At 41.3% G+C, this 17,903-nt stretch overlaps 1 protein-coding gene across 6 annotated transcripts in view; it reads left to right on the plus strand.

Annotated features, from left to right (window-relative positions):
• The window catches only part of TENM1 (teneurin transmembrane protein 1), a 908,231-nt gene that overhangs the window by 747,959 nt on the left and 142,369 nt on the right, over positions 1–17,903 (plus strand). For all 6 annotated transcript variants that reach the window (XM_027535180.1, XM_027535182.1, XM_027535183.1 and 3 more), the window contains 2 exons: positions 6,380–6,641; positions 9,596–9,863. In XM_027535180.1, coding sequence (XP_027390981.1) covers positions 6,380–6,641; positions 9,596–9,863 — 530 coding nt within the window. The remainder of the gene's footprint in view (positions 1–6,379; positions 6,642–9,595; positions 9,864–17,903) is intronic.

Below are 17,903 nucleotides of genomic sequence, written 5' to 3' on the forward strand. Positions count from 1 at the left end.
TGTCCGACTCTGTGCGACCCCATAGACAGCAGCCCACCAGGCTTCTCTGTCCCTGGGATTCTCCAGGCAAGAACACTGGAGTGGGTTGCCATTTCCTTCTCCGTAGGATACACTAGAAAACTGGAATCTCTTGGCAAGGAGTAGATGCTACTCTACAGTCTTGAGGCAGAATTCCTTCTTCCTCAGAGAAAATTTAGTTTTGCTCTTTCAACTAATTGGATGAGGCCCTTCCACATTATCAAGGGTAATCCTCTTTACTTAAAGTCAGCTTATTGTAGATATTAACCACATGTACAATATACCTTCACAACAACGCCTAAGTGTTTGATTAAATAACTGGGTACTAGAGCCCAACCAAATTGACACATCAAACTAACCCAACACAGGACGCCTAGGGGCAGTTACCAGGAAAGCTTAAAAATCAGTATCTGCTTATAAAGATCATAAAAAAAAACTGGCCTCGAGTTCATTTGAACAAGAGAATACATCTGTAAATTTAATAGGGCAATGGATCTGATTTGAGAAGAAAGTTAATATTTGTTAAGTCCCTACCATATGCTTGGCCCTTAAGTCTTTATCTCATTTGCTCACTTGCAGTAGTAGCTGAGTGATAGACCATATTAACCCCATTTTACTCAGGAGGAAACTGAAGCTCATGAAGTTTAAATAATTAGCCCAAAGACACAAAGTTAACATGGCAGAGCCAGGATACAACCCCAGGTGTGTATGAAGCCAAAACCACATTCTTTCTACAAAATAAGAAGCCTGCCCTCTCTACCTTGTCTTTCTAGAAGTAGAGAATAATTCTCAGGTATATATGTTCTTGTTTGGATAGCTTATTTTGCTTTTGTGTTTGCATTTGTTTTTGTTTTCAAATAAATCAGCAGTTCAATTTTAAGGAGTCAAGAGCTGAGGCTTGGGTGAAGCAAATAAACTTGCCCAAGAACACACTTAAATCAATGTAGAATGTGAACCAGAGAAAAGATCTCTTGCCAAGTAATGTAGGATTTTCCCCTACTATGCTTGCCTTAAACTGCTCCTGTATTATCATGAATTCAGCCTGTCTTAAACCGTAAACCATTTGGGGTTTTCTTTTTTTAGCTCAAACCTAGATTACTTTCTATAGCAAATGCAGTTCTTCAAATCCTCTTTTTGGAAACTGCCTTAATATTACAGCAACTTGACTGAAAAAGCAACAATAAAAAATACAGTATTAGCTATCCTTTTTTACTGTCCACTTATCTTTATCTGAAAGACTTCTGCAACAGGACACAATTGGTAATACTATAATAAATATAATAAATGTCATATGAAGGGAGTGGTGAGATATGCATAATTAAGTCTGATTCCCTATCAGGGCATTTTACCATTGAAAAGTGTTTTAAGAAAGTTCTTTTTTTTTTTTTAACACAAAGAATTGCTTATATCTCTCTCCTGTGGATGTAAGTTGCTTTGAATATTAAGGAGAATCCCATTGCCCTTTATTCATTTTAAAAATATGTTGTTGTTCACTCCATAAATTGTGTCCTACTCTTTGCAACCCAATGGACTGCAGCATGCCAGGCAGCATACCAGCTTCCCTGTCTTTCACTATCTCCCAGAGTTTGCTCAAACTCATGTCCGTGGAGTCAGTGGTGGCATCCAACCATCTCATCCTCTGTTGCCCCCTTCTCCTCCTGCCCTCAACCTTTCCAAGCATCAAGATCTTTTCCAATGAGTCTGCTGTTTGCATCAGGTGGCCAAAGTATTGGCACTTCAGCATCATTCCTTCCAATGAATGTTCAGGGTTGATTTCCTTTAGGATTGACTGGTTTGATCTTGCTGTCCAAGGGACTCTCAAGAGACTGCTCCAGCACCACAGTTTGAAAGCATCAGTTCTTTGGTGCTCAGCCTTCTTTATGGTTCAACTCTCACATCTGTACCTGACTACTGGAAAGACCATAGCTTTGACTATAGAGACCTTTGTCAGCAAAGTGATGTCTCTGCTTTTTAACACAGTCTAGGTTTGTCATAGCTTTTCTTCCAAGCAGCAAGCGTCTTTTAATTTCATGGCTGCAGTCACCATCTGCAGTGATTTGGGAACCCAAGAAAAGAAAATCTTCTACTGTTTTCATTTTTTTTCCCATTTGCCATGAAGTGATGGGACCAGATGCCATGATCTTTGTTTTCTGAATGTTGAGTTTTAAGCCAACTTTTTCACTCTCCTCTTTAACCCTTTTCAAGAGGCTCTTTAGTTCCTCTTCACTTTTTACCATTAGAGTGGTATCATCTGCATATCTGTGGTTATTGGTATTTCTCTTGGCAGTGTTGATTCCATCTTGTGATTCATCCAACTCAGCATTTCATATGATGTACTCTGCATAGAAGATAAATAAGCAAAGAAACAATATACAGCCTTGATGCACTCCTTTCCCAATTTTGAACCAGTCCATTGTTCAATTTCCAGTTCTTACTGTTGCTTCTTGACCTATATACAGGTCTCTCAGGAGATCAGTCAGGTGGTCTGGTATTCCCACCTCTCTAAGAATTTTCCACAGTTTATTATGATCCACACAGTCAAAGGCTTAATGTAGTCAATGAAGCAGAAGTAGATGTTTTTCTGGAATACCCTTGCTTTCTCTAAGATCCAGTGAATGTTTGCAATTTGATCTCTGCTTCCTCTGCCTTTTCTAAATACAGCTTGAACATCTGGAAGTTCTCAGTTCATATAGTGCTGAAGCATAGCTTGAAGGATTTTGAGCATTACCTTGTTAGCATGTGAAATGAGCGAAACTGGGTGATAGTTTGTATGTTTTTTGGCACTGCCCTTCTTTGGGATTGCAATGAAAACTGACCTTTTCCAGTCCTGTGGCCACTGCTGAGTTTTCCAAATTTGCTCGCATATTGAGTACAGCACTTTCACAGCATCATCTTTTAGGATTTGAAATAGCTCAACTGGAATTCCATCACCTCCACTAGCCTTGTTCATAGTCATGCTTCCTAAGGCCCACTTGACTTCACATTCCAGGATGTCCGGCTCTAGGTGAGTGATCACACCATGGTGGTTATGCAGGTCATTAAGTCCTTTTTTATACAGTTCTTCTGTGTATTCTTGCCACCTCTTCTTAATATCTTCTGCTTCTGTTAGGTCCATACCATTTCTGTCCTTTATTGTGCCCATCCTTCCATGAAATATTCCCTTGGTAGCTCCAATTTCCTGAAGCAATTTCTAGTTTTTCCCATTTCTATTGTTTTCCTCTATTTCTTTCATTGTTCACTTAAGAAGGTTTTCTTATCTCTCCTTGCTGTACTTTGGAACTCTGCATTCAGTTGGGTATCTCTTTCCCTTTCTCCTTTGCCTTTCACTTCTTTTCTCAGCTATTTGTAAGACCTCCTCAGACAACCATTTTACCTTTTTGCATTTCTTTTTCTTTGGAGTGGTTTTGGTTACCGCCTCCTATACAGTGTTATAAACCTCTGTCCGTAGTTCTTCAGGCACTCTGTCTACCAGATCTAATCCTTTGAATGTATTCATCATCTCCACTGAATTATCATAAGGAATTTCATTTAGGTCATACCTGAATGGTCTAGTAGTTTTCCCTACTTTGTTCAATTTAAACCAGAATTTTGCAATAAGGAGCTGATGATCTCAGCCACAATCAGCTCCAGGTCTTGTTTTTGCTAACTATATAGACCTTCTCCATCTTCAGCTGCAAAAAATATAATTAATCTGATTTCAGTATTGACCATCTGGCGATGTCCATGTGTAGAGTTGTCTCTTGTGTTGTTGGAAGAGGGTGTTTGCTATGACCAGTGCTTTCTCTTGGCAGAACTTTGTTAGCCTTTGCCCTGCTTCATTTTGTACTACAAGGCCAAATTTGCCTGTTACTCCCGGTATCTCTTGACTTCCAGCTTTTGCATTCTAATCCCCTATGATGAAAAAGACATTTTTTTTTTTTTGGTGTTAGTTCTAGAATGTCTTGTAGGTCTTCACAGAACCATTCAACTTTAGCTTCTTCAACATTAGTTGTTGCTACAGAGACTTGGATTACTGTGGTATCGAATGGTTTACCTTGGAAATGAACCAAGTTCATTCTGTCATTTTTGAGACTGCATCCAAGTACTGCATTTCAGACTCTTTTGTTGACTATGAGGGCTACTCCATTTCTTCTAATAGCTTCTTGCCCACAGTATCAGATATAATCATCATCTGAATTAAATTCGCCCATTCCTGCCCATTTTAGTTCACTGATTCCTAAAATGTCGATGTTCACATCGCCTGCTTGACCACGTCCAATTTACCTTGATTCCTATGCAGTATTGTTCTTTACAACATCGGACTTTACTTTCACCACCAGACACATCCACAACTGAGCATCATTTCCATTTTGGCCCTGCCTCTTCATTCTTTCTGGAGCTATTTCTCTGCTCTTTCCCACTAGCATGTTGGATACCTACTGAGCTGGTGAGCTCACCTCCTGGAGTCATATCTTCTTGCCTTTTCATACTGTTCATGGGTGTCTTGAGGCAAGAATGCTGGAGTGGTTCACCATTCCCTTTTCTAGTGGGCCACATTCTGTCAGAACTCTCCACCATTACCTGTCTGCCTTGAGTGGACCTGCATGGCATGGCTCATAGCTTCACTGAGTTACACAAGGCTCTGATTCATGTGATCATTTGGATAACTTTCTGTGATTGTAGTTTTCGTTGTGTAGGCTGTGGGATTGTAGTTCTTGCTTCTTCTGTCTGCCTTCTGATGGATGAGGATAAGAGGCTTGCACAAGCTTTGTGATGGGAGGGATCGGCTGTGGCTGTGGGGAAAACTGGGTCTTGCTCTGGTGGGCAGGGCCATGCTCAGTAAACCTTTAATCCAATTTTCTGCTATTGGGTAGAGCTGTGCTCCATCCTTGTTAGTTGTTTGGCCTGAGGTGACCTGCAAAAGGACTTGTGCCAACACGTGCCTCCCAGGACTGCTGCTGCAGTGCCTCTGTCCCCGAATCAGGCCACTGCTGACCCATGCCTCCGCAGGAGACCCCCAAACACTCACAGGCAGGTCTGGCCCAGTCTCCTGTGGGATCGCTGCTCCTTTCCCTGGGTCTTTCTGTGCACAGGGTTTGTTTGTGCCCTCCAAGAGTCTCTGATTCCCCAGTCCCGTGGAAGTCTTATAATCAAATCCCACTGTCCTTCAAAGTCAGATTCCCAGGGGATTCCCACTCCCTTTGCCAAATCCACAGGTTGGGAAGTCTGATGTGAGGCCCAGAACCTTCACAACAGTGGGAGAACTTCTTTGGTATTATCGTTCTCCAGTTTATGGGTCGCCCACCTGGCAGGTATGGGATTTGATTTTAGTGTGATCGCACCCTCCTACTGTCTCGTTGCAGCTCCTCCTTTGTCCTTGGACATGGCGTATCTTTTTTTGGTGGGTTCCAACATCCTCCTGTCAAAGGTTTCTTCAGCAGCTACTTGCAATTTAGGTGCTCTCACAGGAGAAGATGAGCGCACCTTTTAAAGATATAATGATATAATGAAAAATGCATTATCTCAAAGACATCAGTATACATAAAAGAGCAGGAAGGTAGAGCCATCTAGTACATAATGAACTGAACTCTGAGTCTTTTGTGCTCCAACTCAAGAGTCATTTCAGAGACCACATTAAGAGGTGGACTTACAGGAGAGGTAGTCTCGTTTTGTCAAGTAATATGGAAGGAGTTGTCAGTGGAGATGGACAGGGTCCATTACAGACTTCCTTACAACAAGAAATGAAGAGGCATTCTAGAGAAAACCAGAAAATCCTATATCTAGAGTTCAAATAGAATCAAGCCAGGGGGTAGCCAGATGTGGAGGGTTCCGCCAGATGGTCTTGTTCAAGCCAATTTCACTGAACAAATTTCCTCAGCTGGTGTCTTTCTTCAAATGCCATCTCAAAGACACCATCAGGTTTCTGACACTGTTTGTGACCATGAACAAGGTATTTAACCTTTGGCTCCTTACTTTTATTGAGTTACATTACAGGGATTTTGAAAAAGAATAATGCAGCATATTAAAATGTTGATGAATGTTCAGTGGTCATCTTTCCATTCTCTCTAGCACAGGGAGGAACAAGGATGTTTGATTTGACTGAAGAAATACATGCAGTGATTTTGTTTAAGACAGCATTAAAATTGGTTTAAAAATCCTGGGTGAATAGCAACGGGTGATATGGAATTTTTTCTTGGAAATCTACTGGATAGTGAAAAGAAGTCTCCATGGAATGAATATGTGGTTAGATGGAATAGAAGGAATAAAATAGAGAAGACAAATGGATATACTTGCATCCCCAAAGAAAGAAAGGGCACTCAAACTGCCTATTTTTTAAACTGTTATTTTATTTTAATTGAAACTTTCTGCTTTTCCTTCTCAGCTTTGACCTTGTAGCCATCGGTGGTATCTCTGTTGTCTTAATCTTTGACCGGTCACCTTTTCTACCTGAGAAGAGGACACTCTGGTTGCCTTGGAACCAGTTCATTGTAGTGGAGAAAGTGACCATGCAGAGAGTTATGTCAGACCCACCATCCTGCGATATCTCCAACTTTATCAGCCCAAACCCTATTGTGCTTCCCTCACCACTCACATCATTTGGAGGATCCTGTCCAGAGAGGGGAACTATTGTTCCTGAGCTGCAGGTGGGTACATGGACCTTGAAATTACAAAAGTCATAGTACAGTAAGTCTCCAACATACGAATCTTCAACTTGCAACCTTTCAAAGAGACGAACATGTGTTCACATAAGTTAGTTCACATGTCTGGCATATATTGTCACATCCTTTACAAGTTCTTGTGCTTTTGTGTCGTGTACTGTAAGATTTAAAACTTTTTTAACTTTTAAATTGCATTTTTTAATTTATTTTTAATTGGAGGATCATTGCTTTACAATGTTGTGTTGGTTTCTGTCATACATCAACATGAATCAGCCATAGGTATACATATGTCCCCTCCCTCTTGAACCTCCCATAAAAAGTTTTATTTTTTGTATTTTTATATATTATTTGTGTGAAAAATATAAACCTATTACATTACAGTACTATATAGTTGATTGTGTTATTGGGTACCTCCACTAACTTTGCTGGACTTAGGAACAAATTGGACTTATGAATACACTCTCGGAATAGAACTCATTTGTATGTAGGGGACTTGCTGTATCCATGGGGTGGTCAACAGTCCATAATGACTAGCTTCCTTTTCCTGGTACTCCTGCCAGCCCTGTAATGTGCTGCCCTTCATTTTTCAAGAGAAGCTTTCAAATGTAATCTCTCTGGCACACATTTGCAAGGTGATTGGCCAGGGCTATAATGCTCCATCTCTGGCCGTGGAACAAAAGCAAGATGAACTAGCTATCATGAGGATTAGAACCCAAACCTTGACCTGATGAACACTGTGCTCAAAAGAACAAAGCTCACTGGCTCCGTAGTGATAACAGTATAATCAATGAGGTGGGACCATTTATGGTTCTGAAATTTAACTCCTTAAGAAATCGAGTTTCCTTCCACTGTCTAGTTTATGTCTGTTGTCATTGTTCTTAGAAGTCGTGACATCTCCTCTTGTTTAGCTATGTTTTAGTAAAGGTGGTTGTCAAGTCTATACATTTTGTCTGAAACTTGGCTTTTTATGTGTTCAAGCTTTATAGTCAGAGAGGACATATTTTTGAAGCCTCATATTTTAGGACTCCTAAGGGTTTTTCTTTATTGAGCATTCAGTATTTTCATTTCAATTCTAAGTCATTCAAACAAACACAGTACAATTTTCTTACTGTATTACAGAAATATTTTAATGATAGTTTAATGTTAATATTATAATGATAGTTTAATGTCCACCAAAATGAACTCATAAATCAGACCCAGAATTCAAGTATACTCAAGAAGAGGTAAATGGACAGTCAAAGATTGAATTGGTTTTTCTTCCCTTACAACATCCCCAACAGCTGTTAGCAAAGCCTTCAGGAAAGGCTGACAAAAAATAATATACACAGAAGAGTCTGAAGAGTCGGCACTCTTGTCTTTTCCATTGTTTTCCTGTGGAAAGGAAGAAAAAAACTATATAGTATTTAATGAGTACTTTGGAATTCTACACCAATCCTTTCACGATGTCATTAGGAAGCATGGGTCTTCCTCAAAAGAAAAGTTTTCCAGCTGCTCTAGGATTGCATGATTCCTTATGGAAATGAAATACCAAGGTGGTGAGTGTCATGCTATCCTGTTCTGCTTCTGCCACCATCTAAGAAGACAGAGCCAGTGGACAGCTTTGATATCAAATACCTAATGTAGAGGAAGAAAAACTGGACAAAGAGTAGACAAAAAGGATTTGTGCCCTCAGAAAGAAAGGAATGATCAGAAATCCCCAACAATATGAGATAGACTATGTTTAACAATCAGTTCTATTCTGCACCAACCTGGGAAAGGAAGCAGGTACAAGGTCCTGAGCTAAAAATGAATAAGGGCACAAAAATATCCATACTATCCATCCATCCATGCTAAGTCGCTTCCATTGTGTCCAACTCTGCAACTCCATGGACTGTAGCCTGCCAGGCTCCACTGTCCATCGGATTCTCCAGGCAAGAATACTGGAGCAGGTTGCCATTTCTTTCTCCAGGGGATCGTCCCAACCCAGGGATCGAACCCGCATCTCCTGCATCTCCCACACCGGCAGCTGGGTTCTCTACCACTGGTGCTACCTGGAAGCCCATGTCCTCTTCAACATGTTAAACAGGACGGGCCCTTTGTTCAGCTGTATTTGGAAAGTTGAAAGTCACAGAATACAAGATGCAGTTTCAGTGACCACTTTTGGTTGTTTAACGCCATCTGTGCTAATAAAAAATAAATAATAGTAATTAATGAAAGAAATCAAGTATTATTTTCACTCTGGGACCTATGTTTGTAAAAGATTTGCAGAGGAGTTAATGGGAGTTATTTGCTTCTCGGTCACAGGTGTCAGTTTGGAAAAGCTTGTTCCCAGTTCTTGGTACAGCCAAGACACAGAGAAATGTGTAAACAAAATTAGATTACAAAGTTGGCCCTTGGGGTCATTGCAAAGCTCCAGAGAAGACAAGTTTGATGGCATCAGGAAAGATCAGTTCTAGGGACAGCATAGTCTCTGTCATAAAATATCATTTGCTGGGCCTACTTCCAGAGTCCTTCCTCGTAGAGAGCCTAACCTGAATGTGGGCTCCAATAATGGTTTGTGATAGATGACTTCACATGCCAAATAAGCTTTTGTGTCTGAATAGATGGAACCCATGCCACTGAAATCCTTGACATTCACAGGGTGATCTCCCAACTCCTACCAAGACATTTTTGAAACACTGTTGGAAAACCAAATGGTTATTTTACTAGTCTTTCCTGGCAGGGGAAAAAAAAAAAAAAAGGGAGAACTGTCCTCAGGATAGGCTGGATGTCTTGTCCTCATGCAGATTTGGTGCAAAATGTAAAACCTATGTTCATGTAACCTCACAAAGATTCTAGAATAAATGCCTTGATATCCATAATCCATTTAATCCTTTGGCATGCTTCTAGGACAAAAGCGTGCAGTGTCCTTGTCTCCCTGTGACCACTGATAAGGGCCAATTTGACTTTCTTTCTTTCAGGTTGTACAGGAGGAGATCCTCATTCCTTCCAGTTTTGTGAGGCTGAGTTACCTAAGCAGCCGCACCCCCGGATACAAAACCCTGTTACGGATCCTTCTAACACATTCAACCATTCCTGTGGGGATGATAAAAGTACACCTCACAGTAGCTGTGGAAGGGCGACTCACACAGAAGTGGTTTCCTGCTGCAGTTAATCTTGTCTACACATTTGCTTGGAACAAGACCGACATCTATGGACAGAAGGTTTGGGGCCTGGCAGAGGCTTTGGGTATGTTGAAATCATTCTGTGTAAATAGCAGTGTTGTGTTCACAAAACAGAAAGTACTATCTGCCTGTTAATTTGTATTTAGAATAATTATGGGTTTTCTTCTGTTTGAAGGATCTAAGGCACTTTTTCATTTAAACACTCCCTTTGGGCCTGTTGAGAGTTTCCTTTTGACACATTTTTGCTTCAAAATGATTTTAGTTCTCCTTTCATGATGGCTGCATACCAATGGAATCACACAATATCTGACTTGTAACTGTCTCCAAAGCTGAATATTGCCTTCTAACTATGACCTTTGAGGGGGCGTTCTTTGGGTCATGTTTCTGTATTTGACATTTAGACTACCATTTCCACTTAAAAAATACAAAATTTTAACTTAGAGGATTCTCCGTTTACTGTCTTTTATGTCTAGGATGGTTAGACTCCATTAACTTGTTACTGTGGTTGGTTAAATAAAAAATCATCCTGCCTTCCTAGTCCTTTTGACTTTAAAACCTAGCATCTTACAGGTTGCAGAGACTTTAAGCAGCCCTTTGGATCTGTGGTTTTCAGATATTTAATGCTTCAGACACACGGCATTTTTTAAAAATGAGACTCAGATTTGCCAACCTTTTATTTTGCCAAGTAGGAGTATTTTTAGAAGGAAAAAAAAAAAAAAAACCCTGCCATCTACTATTGCTACCACTACAATAATTTCATAAAGAAGGGATAACTTCCTTAACATAAAAAAAAGGAATAGTCTGTCTTAAGAAATGATACTCAGAGAGACAGATAGGCAGACAGACACCAATGTCTGTTTCTCTTAGTCTATAAAAGACAGTGAAAACTTTCTAAGAGACCTGGCAGGTCTTGGGAACCGCAGTTGGGATCCATTGATTCTTGTGCCTTCAGGCAGTAGCTCATGGTAACCACCCTTTGACAGATGAGAAGACTATTTTTAAAGTCCAGAGGAAAAAAAATTAATAAATAAAGTCCAGAGGAGATGTTTTCATATTCTCCCTTGGAAGTGTCTGTCATGGTACGAGTCCCATATAAGTGACCTATATTTCTTAGACTACCATGTCTCAATTTCCTCTTTCTTTCCAGAGGGAACCAGAGAGAGGGGGGAAAAAGACTGGTGAGTCTTCTTTGCCCAAGAGATCCTCACATATTTAAATAATTAAGTCATCTCTGTTGGGCTTTTTTAGAATGCAGGGACCATGGAATGCTTCAGATTTCCTCAGTTAGTGAAGAATTATTGTAAAGACATAGGGGAACGTAAAGAAAGAACCAGAAAAGGCATCAGCAGCCTCAAAGGCAAACTTCATCAAATTGCAGGCTTGCTCTGGATACACTGCAGTCCTAGAAGGTCAGCATCTGCTCTATCAAGTGAGCAACAGCTCTTGTCTCCCTGCAGCAAGAGTCCACTCCTTCCCACCATGGTGACCCAGCCATGCTGATGACGAAGCTCATCACTTCTCCTGTGGTACTAACTACGCTCGTTTTCTCTGGGCTCTTGCCAACTCCATGATCTGGTTTCTTGCTCTGTATTTTCCATTCAGATCCCTCTTAGAATTTCAGGTTTCATCAGCCAGTCTCTACCATTAGGCTAACTACTAGCAAGGTCATTGGCCCTCCTGTGGAGTCCTGCTCAGTCTCTAGTCCAGTGAATGTGGTGGCAAAGAAAATTCTGGATCCAGACTCCCTCCCTGGATTCAAATCATCCTTCTCTACTTACTAGCTATGCAACACTGGGTAAATTAATCTCCAAATGCAGTTTCTCCATATATTAAATGGATATTATAAACAGAATGTTACTCCCAAGTTATGATGTGAGGATTAAATGAGGTAAGTGAGTGCTGGTTGCTGGTATGGTTTTGTCAGTTTTGCTATGGTCAACATATTGACATCACAAGGTATAAAGCATAGCACCTATGCAGGTGTCTGTTGCCTAAGCTTCTCTTATAAGGGGGTTGTTATTAAAGGTCTGATGCTGTAAAGAGCAATATTGCATAGGAACCTGGAATGTCAGGTCCATGAATCAAGGCAAATTGGAAGTGGTCAAACAAGAGATGGCAAGAGTGAATGTCGACATTCTAGGAATCAGCAAACTGAAATGGACTGGAATGGGTGAATTTAAATCAGATGACCATTATATCTACTACTGTGGGCAGGAATCCCTTAGAAGAAATGGAGTAGCCATCATGGTCAACAAAAGAGTCTGAAATACAGTACTTGGACGCAATCTCAAAAATGACAGAATGATCTCTGTTCATTTCCAAGGCAAACCATTCAACATCACAGTAATCCAAGTCTATGCCCCAACCAGCAATGCTGAAGAAGCTGAAGTTGAACGGCTCTATGAAGACCTACAAGACCTTTTAGGACTAACACCCAAAAAAGATGTCCTTTTCATTATAGGGGACTGGAATGTAAAAGTAGGAAGTCAAGAAACACCTGGAGTAACAGGCAAATTTGGCCTTGGAATACAGAATGAAGCAGGGCAAAGGCTAATAGAGTTTTGCCAAGAGAACGCACTGGTCATAGCAAACACCCTCTTCCAACACAAGAGAGGACTCTACACATGGACATCACCAGATGGTCAACACCGAAATCAGATTTATTATATTCTTTGCAGCCAAAGATGGAGAAGCTCTATACAGTCAGCAAAAACAAGACCGGGAGCTGACTGTGGCTCAGATCATGAACTCCTTATTGCCAAATTCAGACTGAAATTGAAGAAAGTAGGGAAAACCACTAGACCATTCACGTATGAACTCAATCAAATCCCTTATGATTATACAGTGGAAGTGAGAAATAGATTTAAGGGAATAGATCTGATAGACAGAGTGCCTGAAGAACTGTGGACGGAAGTTCATGACATTGTACAGGAGACAGGGATCAAGACCATCCCCATGGAAAAGAAATGCAAAAAAGCAAAATGGCTGTCAGGAGGCCTTACAAATGGCTGTGAAAAGAAGAGAAGTGAAAAGCAAAGGAGAAGAGGAAAGATACAAGCATCTGAATGCAGAGTTCCAAAGAATAGCAAGGAGAGATAAGAAAGCCTTCCTCAGCGATCAATGCAAAGATTAGAGGAAAACAACAGAATGGGAAAGACTAGAGATCTCTTCAAGAAAATTAGAGATACCAAGGGAACATTTCATGCAAAGATGGGCTCGATAAAGGACAGAAATGGTATTGACCTAACAGAAGCAGAAGATATGAAGAAGAGGTGGCAAGAATACACAGAAGAATTGTAGAAAAAAGATCTTCATGACCCAGATAATCACGATGGTGTGATCATCAACCTAGAGCCAGACATCCTGGAATGTGAAGTCAAGTGGGCCTTAGAAAGCATCACTACGAACAAAGCTAGTGGAGGTGATGGAATTCCAGTTGAGCTATTTCAAATCCTGAAAGATGATGCTGTGAAAGTGCTGCACTCAACATGCCAGCAAATTTGGAAAACTCAGCAGTGGCCACAGGACTGGAAAAGGCCCATTTTCATTCCAATCCCAAAGAAAGGCAATGCCAAAGAATGCTCAAACTACCGCACAATTGCACTCATCTCACATGCTAGTAAAGTAATGCTCAAAATTCTCCAAACCAGGCTTCAGCAATACATGAACCATGAACTTCCAGATGTTCAAGCTGGTTTTAGAAAAGGCAGAGGAACCAGAGATTAAATTGCCAACATCTGCTGGATCATGGAAAAAGCAAGAGAGTTCCAGAAAAACATATATTTCTGCTTTATTGATTATACCAAAGCCTTTGACTGTGTGGATCACAATAAACTGTGGAAAATTCTGAAAGAGATGGGAATACCAGACCACCTGACCTGCCTCTTGAGAAACCTATATGCAGGTCAGGAAGCAACAGTTAGAACTGGACATGGAACACCAGACTGGTTCCAAATAGGAAAAGGAGTTCATCAAGGCTGTATATTGTCACCCTGCTTATTTAACTTATATGCAGAGTACATCATGAGAAATGCTGGACTGGAAGAAACACAGGCTGGAATCAAGATTTCCGGGAGAAATATCAATAACCTCAGATATGCAGATGACACCACCCTTATGGCAGAAAGTGAAGAGGAACTAAAAAGCCTCTTGATGAAAGTGAAAGTGGAGAGTGAAAAAGTTGACTTAAAGCTCAACATTCAGAAAACGAAGATCATGGCATCTGGTCCCATCACTTCATGGGAAATAGATGGGGAAACAGTGGAAACAGTGGCAGACTTTATTTTGGGGGGCTCCAAAATCATTGCAGATGGTGACTGCAGCCATGAAATTAAAAGACGCTTACTCCTTGGAAGAAAAGTTATGACCAACCTAGACAGCATGTTAACAAGCAGAGACATTACTTTACCAACAAAGGTCCGTCTAGTCAAGGCTATGATTTTTCCAGTGGTCATGTACAGATGTGATAGTTAGACTGTGAAGAAAGCTGAGCACTGAAGAATTGATGCTTTTGAACTGTGGTGTTGGAGAAGACTCTTGAGAGTCCCTTGGACTGCAAGGAGATCCAACCAGTCCATTCTGAAGGAGATCAGCCCTGGGTGTTCTTTGAAAGGAATGATGCTAAAGCTGAAACTCCAGTACTTTGGCCACCTCATGTGAAGAGTTGACTCATTGGAAAAGACTCTGATGCTGGGAGGGATTGGGGGCAGGAGGAGAAGGGGACGACAGAGGATGAAATGGCTGGATGGCATCACCAACTTGATGGACATGAGTTTGGGTGAACTCCGGGAGATGGTGATGGACAGGGAGGCCTGGCATGCTGCGATTCATGGGGTCGCAAAGAGTTGGACACGACTGAGTGACTGAACTGAACTGATTATGGGTTTAATAGGTAGGTACCAGTGGTACTTGTAGTAAAGAACCTGCCTGCCATTGCAGGAGATGTAAGAGACATGAGTTTGATCCCTGGGTCAGGAAGATCCCCTGGAGGTGGGCATGGCAACCCACTCCAGTATTCTTGCCTGGGACCATGGCCAGAGGACCCCGGTGGGCTACTGTCCATGGAGTCACAAAGAGTCAGACAACTGAAACAACTTTATATGTACACACTATGTTAATTATTCTCATTTTGCCTTCCCTCACACACACACACACACACACACACACACACACACAGTCTATTCTCTGCCCTTTTCTGTGCTTTGAAAGACTGCCTTCTATGGATCACATTGTCTGGATTCCTTTACTCTCTGGCTTCCCTTTTGATTTGGTCAGTGGATGGCACCATCAAGGGCCAGCAGAATGGAAGGAGGAAGGTGGTCAGGGTATTTATCCTTCTCCCTGCTTCAGTGCACTGCTGGCAGTGACTGCACTGGAAGATGGCAGCTCCTGTTGAGGAGCCCCTCCTCCAAGTCCCCACACTCTCTCCAGATCACTCCCTCCCTTAACCCCTCTCTGCAAACCCAGACAGCTTCCCACAGTTGCCAGTCCCTGAGTAGATCACGATCCTTGTTCATTCCCTTCACCCTGCTCACGCCTCTGTAAATAGTCCCTTCATTCAACTCTCTGAACACTTCTGAGTGTGATATCTGACTCTGGCTCGGACCCTGGCTGATGCATACTCAAAGCCTCATATTCCCCTCTCCAGGATATGATCCTAAAGCCTTTTATTCACCTCCTGCATGCATGCTAAGTCACTTCAGTCATGTCTGACTCTTTGTGACCCTATGGACTGTAGCCCACCAGGCTCCTTGTCCGTGAAATTCTCAAGGCGAGAATACTGGAGTGGGCTGCCATGCCCTCCTCCAGGGGATCTTTCTGACCCTGGGACTGAACCTGGGTCTCCTGCATTGGCAGGCAGATTCTTTACCACTACTGCCACCTGAGAAGCCCCTTTGCTTCAGTAGAATAACCTTAAATTCCTCTAACTTTTCTCCACAGGGCTTTGTTTTCCAATTCTTTATGACTTTTATCAAAACCCTTGTCGGGTTGTTAGATTTGAGGGTTTTTGTTTTGTTTTACTTTTTTCTTAAGTTATAACGCAGCAATTTATCCAGTACTCTGATGAAGAGCTGAACAAGACAGTGCCTAGCAGAAATTCCTTGCTGGGGTTCACATAAATGCAGCTCAGCCTGACTTTTAAAAAAAGTAACAGCTTTATCAACGTATAATTCACATACCATAAAGTTTACTCATTTAAAGCGTGCAATTCAGTGGGTTTTAGTATTATCACAAGTTTGTACAACCATCACCAACATCTCATTCCAGAACATTTTCAACAGCACATCACAAAGTAGCCCTAAACACATTAGCAGTCACTCTCCACTTCTCCTTCCCCTCGAGACCCTGGCAACCACCAGTCTCCTTTCTGTCTCTATGGGTTTACCTGTTCTGGATATTTCAAACACAGTCATACAGTATGTGGTCTTTTGCATCTGGCTTCTTTCAGTTGACGTGTTTCCCAAGTTCATCCACGTCATAACAGGTGTCAGTCCTTCGTTCCTTTTTATGACTGAATAATATTCCATTGCATGGATATACCACATTTGTTTGTCCAGTCATCAACTGGTTGACATGTGGGTTGTTTCCACCTTTTGACTATTGTGAATAATGCTGCTATTAACATTTTTATACAAATATTGGTATGAATACCTGTTTTCAATTCTTTGGAGAATATACCTAGGAGTAGAATTGTTAGGTCATATGGTAATTCTGTTTGACTTGTTGAGGAGCCATCAAATTGTTTTCCACAGTGACTGCACTGTTTTATCAACCTCACTTTATGTATAAAAATGTGTTGTACCCCTTCCTTTTAAATACTCCCAGTGTTGAAGATTCTAAAATTATCCTCCTTGTTATAGTTAAGCACTCTTAATGACTTAGTTTCTCATATATCCATGGATGCAGCTTCCCTGATGGGTCAGACTGTAAAGAATCTGCCTGCAATCCAGAAGACCCAGGTTCAATCCCTGGGTGAGGAAGATACCTTGGAAAAGGGAATAACTACCCACTCCAGTATTCTTGTCCGGGAAATCCCATGGACAGAGGGGCCTGGCAGGCTACAGTTCATGGGGTCACCGAGTTGGACACAACTGAGCATTGAATAAACAACTAAATCACAAAAAGAAGCAATAGTGTTCTAGTATACACACCAGTTGGAGAAGGCAATGGCACCCCACTCCAGTATTCTTGCCTGGAAAATCCCATGGACGGAGGAGCCTGGTAGGCTGCAGTCCATGGGGTCGCAAAGAGTCGGACATGACTGAGCAACTTCACTTTCACTTTTCACTTTCGTGCATTGGAGAAGGAAATGGCAACCCACTCCAGTGTTCCTGCCTGGAGAATCCCAGTGATGGCGGAGCCTGGTGGGCTGCCGTCTATGGGGTCGCACAGAGTTGGACATGACTGAAGTGACTTAGCAGCAGCATACACACCAGTGCTGAAGGATTCGTCCCTACTGTTTGCCTATGGATGTTGATTTACTTCCTATTTCTACAATTATGTTTCTGGTCAAAACTTGCTCCAGCATTCTGACTACAAAAATGGCCTTAATTAAAATGCTGAAATATATATTGTTGGTTCCTTTTAAAAGCTAATAACAGTAATAAAAGCATGAGACAACTGACCCACTCAGAAATATCCAAGGGAGAGGGGAAAATGTTCCTCATGGTGTTTTATGTGCACTTAAGGGACATATTTTTTTTTGAGTAGAGAAAGAAAATTGGCAAGGATCCCAAGGGAAATAGCCAAAATAATTTCAAGTGTGGTACCTAAGATGGAATATGGATTCTTTACCTTGTAGGAAATGTTCCTGATAACTTAATCATGGTTAAAGGGATTTTATTTACTACCTCGTCTCCATTTCCATCTCCACAGAGACTAAGGGAATTTTCCTGACAGTAGTAAAGCATTAGGACAAGCGGTAGAATGAAGCTGGAGAATCAACTTCTCTGAAAATGGATTGTGAACACCTTAAGAATATAACAGACAATAAATAGTTCACGTGATAAATGGATAGAGCAAAGGGATCAAGTATGTTACCATCGTGTCCATACCTTAATAGATATGATTGAATCTTTGGAAGGAATGGTGCTAAAGCTGAAAC

This window comes from Bos indicus x Bos taurus, chromosome X (assembly GCF_003369695.1).
Source record: "Bos indicus x Bos taurus breed Angus x Brahman F1 hybrid chromosome X, Bos_hybrid_MaternalHap_v2.0, whole genome shotgun sequence".
Taxonomy (NCBI): domain Eukaryota; kingdom Metazoa; phylum Chordata; class Mammalia; order Artiodactyla; family Bovidae; genus Bos; species Bos indicus x Bos taurus.